General features: G+C 36.7%; 1 protein-coding gene across 1 annotated transcript in view; it reads left to right on the top strand.

Moving 5' to 3' along the window:
- The window catches only part of LOC124798994 (neural-cadherin-like), a 331,157-nt gene extending 317,891 nt beyond the window's left edge, over positions 1-13,266 (top strand). Inside the window, exon 33 of the mRNA XM_047262530.1 lies at positions 13,189-13,266. Within this exon, the coding sequence (XP_047118486.1) occupies positions 13,189-13,240 (52 nt within the window). The 3' untranslated portion in view covers positions 13,241-13,266. The remainder of the gene's footprint in view (positions 1-13,188) is intronic.
- Positions 13,267-14,067: the final 801 nt, after the last annotated feature.

The following is a 14,067-nucleotide window of genomic DNA, read 5'->3' as shown; positions in this document are numbered from 1 at the left end:
TGTGTGCTGCTGCGTGAAGATCTGAACTTGACAATACAAAATGCTTAAACGTAAACGTCACTGATAAAGATGACACCACCAGCATCTCTTCAATCAGTGCTCCAGAAAGTGAAGATGAAAGTATACCAACAGCTTCTGAGGCATTCACTTGTTTAGATACTGCCTTGCGATGGTTTGAAGCCCAGGATGAAAGTGACCAGTTTCAGATATCTGTAATGAAAAAAGTACGTGACTTAGCTGCTTGTAAGTGTGTAGTCTTGCTTAGACAGACAAAAATAAAGGATTTTTTTAAACGTTAATTTTGTATACTGTGTTTTTTGTTCATGCAAAATGCGTATGTAATATGTATATATTTTTGTTTAATAAACTGTGCCACATACTATATATTCCTACTGAAGTTGCCTTTGTATGTTACTTTGTAATACAAAAAGAGATGCCTGTTTTTATGAATAAATTTACTGTACAGTACTTCTTTTTGGCAAGTAAACATGTACAGTTCGATTATCCGAACAAACCAGTTTTCCGAACACCCATGTCCCCCAACTACTTCGGATAATCAACGCTCTACTGCATTACCAACATGTTGTGACTGAATGAGTTTTCACTATTATTCAGTGTCTCTGCTGTACACTTCTGAAGCATTTCCATTTATTTACCACTAACTAGCACACTAGTATCATTAGCAAACTGAATGATGTTCTCACAGAATTTTTTCAGGTAATTCCATATAGTAGAAACAGAAGAGATCCCAGCACTGATCTTTGTGGCACTTCGTATTTAATGGGTTCATGCTTTCAGTGATGTTGTCCTAATTTGTGGTGATACACTTCAGCCACTTGCATTTGTCCACTTATGTAGGATCTTATCAATCTTATCCAGTTGCTGGATGTTCCTGTGATGAGCATGTTGTTGGTCTCAGGCAAGAGTTTAGTGTGATCTATGATATCAGAAGCCTTAGATAGATCTAGATGTATTTCACTGACACATTCACCATTACCTAGTTTTTGAAATACTTCATTTAAAAGTTCAAAATTTTCTGAACGAGTTTACTGGCCCTTTCTGAAAACACACTGTGCCATACATAACATTTTGTGCTTTTCCAGGAAATCTACCACTCTTCTTTGAAAAACTTTTTCTATGAATTTTGAGATCACACGGAGTAGAGCAAAGAGCCTATAGTTAGTCACTTTGTCCTTTTTACCTTGTTTGAATAGCAGTTTGAGCTTGGCACTTTTTAGGCATAATGGAAAAATTCCAGTTTAAAAGGAACTTTTCATCTGCACTTTCACAGCTATACACATCAACTCATGTTTCCTTCCTTTGTAGATTTATAAACTTCTCAACCTTTTTGTTGGTTGAAGGTTCATCCTATTTGCGCTGTTTCTATTCATTTAGTTAAGCTCAGTGTTGAAGATATTTCAAGAAGCTGTGCATAGTGGTCACTGAAACATGATTTGATATTTCTAGTTGTGTTGCTTACCAATACCATATCAATAGTGGTGTTGGTAGACTTGTGACTCTGGTGGGGGTATTTATAGTTGGGAGCAAGTTGTGCGTTGCAAATATCCAAAAGATCATTCCAATCTTCTGAAACTTTATTGAAGTCACTGTTAAAGCCTCCACATACCATAACTATTTTGTTCAGGTTGCTGATATCGTCAAGACTACCTTAAAGTTGTTAAGGGGACACTGTATGTCCTTTGCCGCCAATGTAAAATTATTGAATTTTGTGACCCATTACCTTGGAAACTTTTTAAGACATCAACTTCCAATTTTCCATAATTATTGAATGAACCCTTCTAGATACACTGAACTAGAATTATTACTAAAATTGTATTGTGGGGCATGTTATCTTTTGTTTTTCAAACACTCTATTTTTTGACAGAATTTTGTATATAAATGAACATAAAAACAAAACAACTCTGGATATTTTAATTATCCTAGTTCCATATGTGTTGAATCTCACACTCTGGCATGATGTGAAAATTTCATGTCTCTACCATCGGTACCTTTTTAGAAAATGGGCCATTTATTGCAAAAAATGTAGTCCAGAGATACTGAGGTTTAAAACTTTTTTTATTACAAATTCTTATACAGACTTTCATTTCTGCATCTTTTATGCACTAGAATTGCCCTGGTCCATAGTCTGTGTCTTCTTCAGTGTCACAACAGCCCAGTGCTTGCCTCCTCCTTTCCTTTCTTGCTTCTTTTGTCATTTGCTGAGCAGCTAGCTCTGCTTCACATACACGAACTCATCCAGTTCCCACAGTCCTTTAGCTGTGTTCTGTCCAAATCTTACACCTAACTTCTCCAGAACCTTAAGTCTTTTGTAGTTCTCATTATTAAAAGGTATTACAGCATCAGGTACTGCTAACTTTAGAGTCATAAGGCCAACAAATACATTTTTAGGCACACGGCACCACACAACATTACTGAAGGACTCATTCACATTCTGGGTTGGGTTGGGTTGTTTGGGGGAGGAGTCCAAACAGCAAGGTCATTGGTCTCATTGGATTAGGGAAGGATGGAGAAGGAAGTCGGCCATGCCCTATCAAAGGAACCGGCATTTTCCTGGAGCGATTTAGGGAAATCACGGAAAACCTAAATCAGGATGGCCAGACGCGGGATTGAACTGTTGTCCTCCCGAATGCAAGTCCAGTGCACTAACCACTGCGCCGCCTTGCTTGGTATTCACATTCTGGGTCTACCCATGTAAACACTTCTTAAGTAGCTCAGGATTTGCCAAATCTCTGTAACTAGGTTTGATTGCCATAATATTGTTACTTTTACCACTGCCGCCCGTTTCTAAAGTTACTTTACTTTTCGATGCACTAGGGGCTGTGGTCACTTCAGAAACATTATTGTGGTTTCCTTCACTACTAGCACACGTGTTTTCGAGTACTTCAGAAGAAAATGCAGGTCTCACATATCTGTTACCCGCAAATTTGTGTTTCTTGAAGTAACTTTTACACTTAGTCATTTTATTTATGTATAAAAAGCAATAGAAGTTAGCTTACTACAAGAACAGCCAATAATCACACTACTTTCAATGAAAACTAGTATCAGAAACAAAGGACTGATTTGTTTATTAGTAATGCCAACTTGAGACGTATCAGTAGGCACACAAGTTTATTTAAGTTAGTTCTACAGCAGAAATTTCAAAATCTTTTTCATACATTTCAAGCACGAAAGTTGATACCGTCTTTCACAATTACTTATGAGCAGATATTTTTCTACGAAACGAGCTGTCATAACAAAACCCTCTCCTGCTCTAACATATTGTGTTCATGTTTGCTAACATGTCATCAGTTAGCCAATGCTCACTAAAGCACATAACAGATATTCTTGTAATTGGTCTGACAATAATACTTCCATTATGTCTACAGCTTTGCTTATGCCGTTTTGAAATAGACAACAGTAGCAGCAAGTGAGGTTCAGGTGGTTGGTCATAGGTGTAATACAACAAGCTTAGGCATCTGTAAGCATAATGCCATGAAAATATTAGTCGATTTGTGATTGCATCATAAGGTTAATATCGATTAAGTATATCAACTTATGTACCCGTTTCTCACCATCTGGGGGAAGCTTTAATTTTCTGCTTTAACATGAAGAAATCTGTGGCTGTGGCTCTTAAAATGATGGGTAAGACCAATGGTGAGGGACCTATTAGTGGAATAATGTGCAGAGAATGTTTTCACTGCCTTAAGAATGGTGATTTTGATGTCAAAGACCAGCATGGCGGTGGAAGACAGAATGTTTTCGTAGCTACGGAAACAGATGAAGACAGTCACAGGACATTATTATCGAAAGCAATTGATGCATTTGAGCTCAACACTGAAACACAAACAGCCACAATACAGTGATAGACACATAAAGGTAATTTTGTAGCAGGTCAGTGCTCGGCCCCATGTCGCAAAACCCATCAAAATATACACGGAAACGTTGAAATGAGAAGTCCTATCCCTCCTGCCGTATTCTCCATATGTTGCTCTCTCTGACTACCACCTTTTTTGATCAGTGGTATACAGTCTGGCCGACCAGCACTTCCGATCATATGAACAAGTGCAAAATTGAATCGATTCATGGATCCCCACAAAGGACTCCCAGTTCTTCCACCACGGGATTCGTATGCTATCCAAAAGATGGGTGAATGTAGTGGCCAGCAATGGGAAATACTATGAATCATAATTTTTCTGTAAGTTTGTGACAATAAAGCTCCAAACTTTGAAAAAAAGTGGCTGAAGCAAAGTTGTAGACCTAGTAGTTTTTTGATTTTGTCTTGGAGTGAGTGGACATTTCGATGAACCACTATAAATTTGAGGCTTCTGGTTGGCATATTTGATTCACCACTTACCTTTTTGTGTCTGCTTTCTATTCACTTTCATCTGAAGAGCACTTCTGGTCTACAATGTGGAGGTGCTGTCTTCATCTGTGGCCAGCAAAAATTCCCACTTCTTCATGGCAGATGTCTTGCTCTAACATATTGTGTTCTTATTTGGGGGTAGTTTAAACATTACAGCATGATGCACATCTGTATCATCTGATGGTGCAGTTGTTTCTGTAGCTGGATATGCTGCCACTCTTGCTGTTTCTTTTTTCTTTCTTCTTGGTTGTGTTGTTCCATGACTTGCCACTGTTAAAAAAGCTGCTTCTCCTTCAGTACTTTCTTCTGTAACTAATATTTCTTTATGTTCTATTTCTGCTGAGCTGGCAGGAAAGATACTTTGCAGCCTTATTTATAGTTGCAATGAAATTGTATCACATTTATGACTTCTAGAAAAACACTTTTCACTAGCGCTTTGATTTTCTGGCTGAGAAGTGATTTGCCCCATTTATTTACATGCGTTCCACCTGTTGTGAAGTGCTTTCTTTGACAGTGTTAAGCTTCAGTAAAGCACAAGAAAGGGTGTGCATAATGATTTTCTATTCAGCCAGAAAAATATGAAAACATAGACTTTGCAATTTAGACAGATAAACAGAAGATCTCAAGGAATGATAATGAATGGAAATGCAGAAAATAACTATAACAGTGATATGTTACTTGTCTGTTATTGTGCATTATGAGTGACTCTTCCTGTTTTTCAGGTCTAATGGACTTTTCACTGTTGTCCATTTTCCCCCTACATACTGGAAAGAGAAATTTATGTTTCAAAAGCATATGAGTCAGTGTAAATCTTTCCGTTGGGTCATTGTCTTGTTAATTATTATCTCTTGTATTAAGTACAGAATATATCTTTGTCTTTGCCTTCAGAATGAGTAGCTTAGAGCATTTTGTATTAAGGAGTCTTTTCTGCATTTTGTTATTTGTGATCACATGAGAAATAATTTACATGCATTGGGAAGTACAATAAATCAGTTTCTGTAGCCTCTGAACAAACCACAGAAAGTTTAGTAGTGGCATTTCTTGTCATGAAATTACACTTGTAGAACATTTTGAAATTTTATTTTCGTGGGTGTTCAAGGCCTCACCATGTTTTAAGTATGAAAATAAGGTCAAATAGTAATAAAAACATACAGCCTATTTGGACTATGTTGTAGTTCTTAAATTTTTTAGAGCAGTCCAAATTTGTGCGCTTCTAAAAAATAAAGATTTTTGTTTCAGATTCTCTCTGTTTATCTGGGCACTTCTGTGTCTATGATCTCTCTTCTGAGTTTTTAAATTATACATTCCAAGGCAAAGTCTGTAACAGGGCCACTCAGATTTTTTAAAGATTGTTTTGGGTTGTTATTCATCACACTATTTTTAATAACAGGTAGTATGTAGTGGCACCCATTGTAATGAAGTTATGCACATTTCAGCTTGATTGGCAGTCATTTGTTTCATCAGTTGGACTGAAAATGTAATTAAGCTGAAAGATGAGAATTTAAATCCAATAAATTTTTATTAGTTTATGATAGGAGTGACTGCATACAAGTGTTTGGAACATTGGCAGCAGGCTTCTGGTGACATTAACTCACAAAACAACAGTACAACAGTTCACCACTGGTTTAATGAGTTGACAGCATGGGATTAGCTCAATAAAATGTTCTCTCATTTCTACTGTGTCAGATCACATTGGGCCTATAAATGTTGAAACACAGGAAAGCCCCCTTTTTACACTTTTCAATGGACTGACTAAAAAAGTGTAAAATACAGAAAAGTGTAAAATATAGGAAAGCTAAGGAAACACAACAAATGAAAATGTCGTTCTGTCTATATTGCTCAAAATATGAAATTAAAACAATTTAAATATTGCCTTTTTAAAAAGATCTGAAATAATTAATTGCTTCTGTTTCTTTCTCACAGCAATTAGATCTACATGTCTCTCTACAGTATACAAAGCATCAAATTGCATTATCGTTATGTGATGCATTTGCAGTGTACCGCCTCGAAGTGTTAGCAGATTCCATAGCTTCTCTACTACTTAGCACAACTGGTTCTTGGTCATAAACTTGGTCATCCTCTTCACAATCACCTCTTTCCCCCTCATTCAAAATGTTTGGTAATGATGCTGTCTACTATTGGCACCTCTGAAGTGATGACTGAAGCATCAACTCTGTAATATTCTTGAAACACAGATGATATGCCTATACCAGTAGGCTCCGACAAATCTTCTTCCAGTGGCTCCTGTGTGTATTCTGTAAATTTAAATCCTGCTTTCATGGAACAGAAACAGTTAAAGGAGTCACACCCATCCATGCTTTGGCTAGGTAATGCATAGCACCCAAATGTTATATGGTCATAGATTTGAGGTCCATGCCATTATCATGCATAAATATAGCCTTCTGGAAGAGCATTTTTCTATGTTTCCATTTAAATGAATGGACTATTTTCAGATCTAACAGCTCACTTTTACAATTAGGAGCCAGGGACACTAACTTAATATTTCTGAGCTGGAGATTGTCAGGGTGCACTGGGCATCTGTTAAGTAGCAGCATCATTTTCCTATTTTTTGCCTCGATTTCGGCATCGAATGCATGCATGGTGGATGTGAAGATATAACTGACCATCCACGCAGTGCTGTCGGAATCATAATTAGTGGGCAGAGTTCTCATATTTTTGGAACACCTTGTCTTTTTAAATTACCAAAGAAAGTAATTTTTCAGATCCATCAGCACTGACCATGACTAAAATGATTATCTCTGCTTACTCAGTTTCCCTCTGTGGCATTTCTTGCCTTTAAAACATAAGATCTCACTTTGTAATATTTTGCATGTATGTGTGTGTATGTGTGTGTGTGTGTGTGTGTGTGTGTGTGTGTGTGTGTGTGTGTGAGATTCATCAGTCTATTGACTGGGTGGATGCAATCGACCACAAATTCCTCTTCCGTTTCATCTTAGAGTAGCACTTGCAGCCCCAAACTCTATCTTCCTGTTCAGTTTTCACTCTATACGTCTCCTTGTAGCAAAGTGGAAGTTATTCCCTTACTCCCTAACAGATGTCCTATCATCCTATCGCTTCTTCTTGTCAGTGTTTTCCATACATTCCTTGCCTAACTGATTCTGCTGATAATCTCCTCATTTTTTACCTTATCAGTCCATCAAATTTTCAACATTCTTCTGATGCACCATACCTCAAATGCTTGTATTCTCTTCTGTTCTGGTTTTCCCACAGTCCATGTCTCACTGTCAAAAATGCTGTGTTCCAACTGTATGTTTTCAGAAATTTCTTCCTCAAATTAAGATCTATGTTTGATACCAGTATAGACTTTTCTTGGCCAGGAGTAACTCTTTACCAAATCTAGTCTGGTTTTTATGTCTTCCTTGCCCCATCCGTCATGGGTTATTTTGCTGCCTAGGTTGCAGAATCCCTTAACTCCATCTGCTTCATGATGACCAATTATGATGTTAAGTTTCTCACTGTTCTCATTTCTGCTACTTCTCATAACTTTTGTCATTCTACTGTTTACTCTCAATCCATATTCTGTACCCATTAGTCTGTTCATTCCATTCAACAGGTCCTGTAATTCTTCTTCACTCTCTGTGAGGATAGCAATGTCACCAGTGGAACGTACCACTGATATCCTTTCACCTTGAATTTTAATCCCGCTCTTGAACCTTTCTTTTATTTAAAGACTACATCCCTGTCTTATACCCTTTTTAATCCAAGCACATCGTTCATTGTCTTCCACTCTTATTGTTCCCTCATGATTCTTGTACATATTGTATATTACCCGTCTTTCCATATAGCTTACCCCTATTTTTCTCAGGACGTCAAACACCTTGCACCATTTTATATTGTTGAACACTTTTGACAGGTCGACAGATCCTGTGTCTTGATTTTTCTTCAGTCTTGCCCCAATTATCAACCACAATGTTAGAACTGACTCTCTGGTATCTTTACCTGTCCTAAGATCATACTGATCATCATCTAACAGATCCTCAGTTTCCTTTTCCATTCTTCTTCACACACTTGTTGGCTCATGCAATCTTGGGAATTGTGTGGATGATGTTTTCCCGAAGTTGATGGTATATCAGCAGTTCCACACATTCTACAAACCAATGTGAACAGTTGTCTTGTTGCCACCTGTCCCAGTGATTTTATAAGTTGTGGTGGAATATTATCTATCCCTTCTGTCATATTTAATGTTAAGTCTTCCGAAGCTCTTCTAAATTCAGATTCTAATACTGGATCCCCTATCTTTTCCCTATCAACTCCAGTTTCTTCTTCACTCAAATTATCAGATAAGTCCTTCCCCTCATAGAGGTCCTCAATGTACTCTTTCCACCTGTCTGCCCTGTCCCCTGCATTTAACAATGGAATTCCCACTGCACTGTTAATGTTACTACCCTTACTTTTTATGTCTCTGAAGTTTGTTTTAATTTTTCTGTATGGTGAGCGAGTCCTTCCCGTAATCATTTCTTTTTTGATTTCTTCACATTTTTCATGTAGCCATTTTGCCTTATCTTCCCTGTACTTTCTGTTTATTTCATTCGTAAGTGACCTGTATTTCATTATGCCTGAGTTTCTCTGAACATTTTTGTACTTCCTTTTTTGTTGGTCAACTGAGGTATTTCTTGTGTTACCCATGGTTTCCTTGTACTTACATTTTTTTCTCCAACTTCTGTGACTGCCCTTTTTATAGATGTCCATTCTTCTCCAAATGAACTGCCTACTGAGCTATTTATTATTGCAGTGTCTATAGCCTCAGAGAAATTGAACTGCATCTCTTCATTTCTTGGTACTTCTGCGTTCCACTTCTGGATTCTGGTTGACTGGTCCCTTAAGCTTCAGACTATTTGGTAACATGCTACAAAAAATACAGTGTAAAGAACATTAAAAAATATTTTTTGGATCATATTCTTTAAAGATATTTTACAGATCTTCTTTCCATTGGTTCACAGTTCCACTATCAACACTTACACTTTCACTACACAGTGTTACGGCGAGTTTTAAATTAATCACTCTGACTATTTGAAGCTGGGACGTTGGGCATCCTCATTTTTCGCAGCAAACTGAAGCACCTTTTCTGTTAGTATGTTGCCATCTAACATGCGAATGTACATGTTGTAAATTTTTTTTTTTCCACAGAAGTACATTTCCCATCTTTTCTGATCATTTCACTCATAGGCACTGCTGCAAGTTAGTGCGGAATGTGACTTTTACACTAGTGTTTGTCTGCTTATTATTACTGGTACAGTACTGTTTTTTCACAATCATTATTAGAATTGCAGCTCCCTCGTGGCATTCAAACTAACATTCACTATATGGAAAAGGTAGAATATAAATTATTCTGACTACTTTTGGTGAAGTTTAATCTAGTGGCACATTTTATTTCAGAATTCCTGATTAAATGTGCAGTAATCATTTTTATTTTTTAGTGACAAGAGAACTTTCTGTCTAGACCTTTCCATAACTTTTTGTGGCATGTTGGCATGATTTGAAACATCACCTGTTGACTGTCTTCTTTCTTCTGTTGTGACAACTGAAATGATCTGATGGGGAAGACTCCAGTAGCTGCCTTCATTCTGCTCATCGGATTGTGTTACAAAAGCTTTAAGTTAAGTTAATGGTCATTTATACAAATAAGTACTGCTTTTGTAGACGGCCGTCTCTATAATGGGCTTTCACAAATTGTTGTTACTTCTGTGCGAAATATGCTAATCCATATTAGGTGTGCAGTCTGAGGTTGGTAGGACCTGATGTCAGACGTAAACATTTCTCCTCAAGATGCTGTGCAATATGATGAGAATTTCTGCACTTTTTCTCACCCAGGACATCCCTGAGCTGAGTGACATCCTTTTCAGCAACAAGCTTCAGAGTTCATGCCTGTTATTATCTGTTTATCAAGACTGCTAACCTAAGTATTTTAGCCAATATATTACAACATGGATATCTTTTTAATGTGGTTTCATGAAAATCTTTTGCTTCCATGTTTTATTTACACCATTGGACATGATAGGAACAAAGAAGGAAGCACACATTTGTGTGTTTTAGCACTCACCACTGCCTTCGTGATAATCTCAAGGGCATTTGCACACGGGTTTCTCTCTTAGTTCCTGTCCTGTCCAATGGTCTACATAAAACATGGAAGCAAAAGTCTTTCATGAAAACTTATTAAAAAGATATTTGTGTTCTAAAGTGAGATTTGTTATTGATAATCATTATAAAATTATGGCAAATAAAACTTTTAACACAACATGGGTTAAAATATTAAAGTTGAGAGTCTTCATAAACAGAGAAAAATAAGCATGATATCTACAGCTTGTTCTTGACAAGGAGGTCACTCAGTTCAGGGTTCTCCTGGGTGAGAAATAGGGTGGAAACTGTTGTCATGTTACAGAGAATCTTGAGGAGGTATGTTTACCTCTGACATCAGGTGGTACCACCACAATACTGCATGTTTAGTGTGGATTAGCGTATTGTATGAGGAAGTAACAATGATTTGTGGATGCACGTTATAGAGACAGCTGTCTTTAAAAACAGTGTTTATTTGTACAAATGACTTTAAAATTAAATTAAAGCTGTTGTAATACAACTCAATGAGCAGAAGGAAAGTTGCTAATAAAGTCACTATTGACAGATCGCAATTACCATTAGGGCAGTGATTCATCACAATTTCCCACCATCTCAAACACTGCAATCCTGTAATGCAGGTGGCCAGGGTACAATACCCTACACACTGACAATGAAAATCTTTCTTACTACGCTAAACCAGTGCTGACTTTGAGCAGGAATACAATGCACTTTTTGGAGCAGTCTGTATGAATTAGAGTTAAAGGTTGTGATAATGCCAGAGCAGACTTAAAAATGTGGGAAATGGTGTATCCAAAGAAGAGCAGCAAGGTTCGTCACAGGGTTATTTGGTACGCGTGATAGCGTTACGGAGATGTTTAGCAAACTCAAGTGGCAGACTCTGCAAGAGAGGCGCTCTGCATTGCAGTGTAGCTTGCTGGCCAGGTTTCGAGAGGGTGCGTTTCTGGATGAGGTATCGAATATATTGCTTCCCCCTACTTATACCTCCTGAGGAGGTCACGAATGTAAAATTAGAGATTCGAGCATGCATGGAGGCTTTCCGGCAGTCGTTCTTCCTGCAAACCATACGCGACTGGAACAGGAAAGGGAGGTAATGACAGTGGCACGTAAAGTGCCCTCTGCCACACGCTGTTGGGTGGCTTGCAGAGTATAAATGTAGATTTAGATATAGAATCGGACTTATGTTGGAACTGACAAAAATGAACATAGAAAGCAGGAAAACGTAAAATATGGGAATGTAAAAACAAAGTTTTACTGTAATACTCTCTCCTTCCATCTTCCAGAAGACACACTATACACATTCTTCAAATGGATATGGCAAGAAACCCGTAAAAACCTGCTATGACTTCAAAGAAAACACCTTGAAGACAGAAGTGGGCTGGAATGACTGGTGATGACTGCTACTGTAGAAAATGAGTTTGGAGTCAAAACTGTGACCGAGTAGAATGCTTGCTGCAGCCATTATCATATTAAAGGCATTGCTGAGAATGATTCAGCAGTTGTTTGTAAGATCCTGCATGAGAAGCTTTGAGTTAACAAGTTTTGCAGAGATTCCATGCTACACCTTGCAACTTCTTGAATTCTGCCTGCAAATCATAAAATAATTTAGAATCTGGATGTTGAAAAGCAATACCAATATTTTATGTAGTAAATTGCTGATGATAATGAAACTGAGTGATGGGTGTGTCTCTGGTTGTACCCAGAAATGGACTACCTGTCAAGAATGGAAGCAGTGCTGTGAGTGGAGGGAAGAATTACAGTATCACCACATTCTTTGTGGGAAATGATAAAACCAAATCTGTTTTGCATAAGGTCAGGCTGCCTCATGATAACGAGTGATTTGAATAGACATAATAGCTCATAGAACATGAGATCATGAGGTGCTATAAAAATAATAGGTTCTGATGAGATAACATATTTTTAAACGGAACTATAGTTGCATTTGCTTTTATTGTCTTTGTACAATATCACAAATATCTCATCTCCTTTTAACTTAGCATACAAACAGGTTGGTAAGTTTTTAGATACACATATTCATCAACAGTTAATCTGGAAAAAACTGTATAATAGATCTATTAAAATATGTAGGTACAGCTTCTGTTTCCACAAGAATAATTGCCAACTTTGGAGTTACAGAAGTCATTAAGGTACATCTTTTGCATATTTTCATTCATTGATGTCTTATGGGGTAATATTCTAGGGTAACTTCTCATCTAGGCAGAAGGTGTTCAGTGCAAAAAAGAAAGTGAGGTCCACACACATAAATCTTGCAGGTATCTCTTTAAGCATCTCTGAGTAGTAATTACACCCTCACACTATATTTATTCCCTTATGAAATTTGTTGTCAGCAACCCATTTGCATTTGAGAGTAACAGAAATTTTCACAAGTACAACACTAGAAGGGAAAGTGATGTGCATTATCCTTTAATGAATATAACTTTGGAACAGAAAGGAGTGAAATACGCAGCTATAAAACTCTTGGATGATCTGTGCATTGAAAGAAAGTGTCTGACAGATATCAGAAGTGTTTTGAAAAGTGCATTAAAGTCTTTTTTTCTTAGAAACTCCTTCTGTATCATAGAGTCACTTTTGAATAGAAATAATTTCTTGTTTTTATGGAAAAAGCCTATGCTGTGTTGAAATGTTCCACATCATAAAGTGTACAGAGAATATGATTTATGGAACAAATAACTAACTAAACTAACTAATACAAATTCATTATTTTATTGCAGGTTTGTGGACTATCAACAAAAATCGCTGAGTAATATTTCATACAACTCCTGACAGGCTATTGCAATTTTGTAAAATTTTCTGACATCTTTACAAAAAAACACCACAGTGCCTTATCCATAACAAACTTACTAAAGTGAATGTGTGAGTTAATTTAATTGACTTTACCTTATGTTAACATGTACACTTTTGATCTGAAATGTCTTGCTATAATGCCAAATTCACTGTTCCAACACAATTACTGAAAAAGAGTTCTTTCAAAACATTTATTAACATTAAGTTTAATGTGTTATTTGTTTACACTGTTTTTTGCGCAAGCTGGATATCACTGCCATTTAAGAAATTTTTCCACATGCTTTAATGAAAACAAGATCTGTTACATCAGTAGATAAATGAGTTAACTGGAATATTAAAACAGTGACATTTCATAATACAATGTGTGAAGACATTTATTTGAGCTTTTCTCTTAAAGTAATTCACACAAACTTTAAAGACTGATGTATTTATGTACTAATTTTTAAAATATAACCAAATAAAACCTGATTGTGAAAATAAACTTAGCATACTATTTCTGTATGTTTACAAGACATCAGGACAGTATTTCTGAAGTATTTAATTTGTAAGGAAAAAAAGTCTAGTTTCAAAGGTGTGATGTATTTCAACTTAATTTTTACCCAGAGACCATTTAGTTCCAAGTATGTGTTCTAGTTCTCCTAGCTATGGTTTCAAATAATTACAGTTATACACATTTATTGTGTTGGAATAATTTTAAAATGGCAGAAATTCCTAGTTTTAGTCATGTATGTTACATCTGTGATAGATTTATAGAGCAGTTACTGTAGTGATGAAAAGTGTTGTGATCTTTTAACCCTTTCACTGCT

This window comes from Schistocerca piceifrons, chromosome 5 (genome assembly GCF_021461385.2).
Source record: "Schistocerca piceifrons isolate TAMUIC-IGC-003096 chromosome 5, iqSchPice1.1, whole genome shotgun sequence".
Lineage (NCBI taxonomy): Eukaryota > Metazoa > Arthropoda > Insecta > Orthoptera > Acrididae > Schistocerca > Schistocerca piceifrons.
This window is presented reverse-complemented; position numbering and strand designations above follow the sequence as displayed.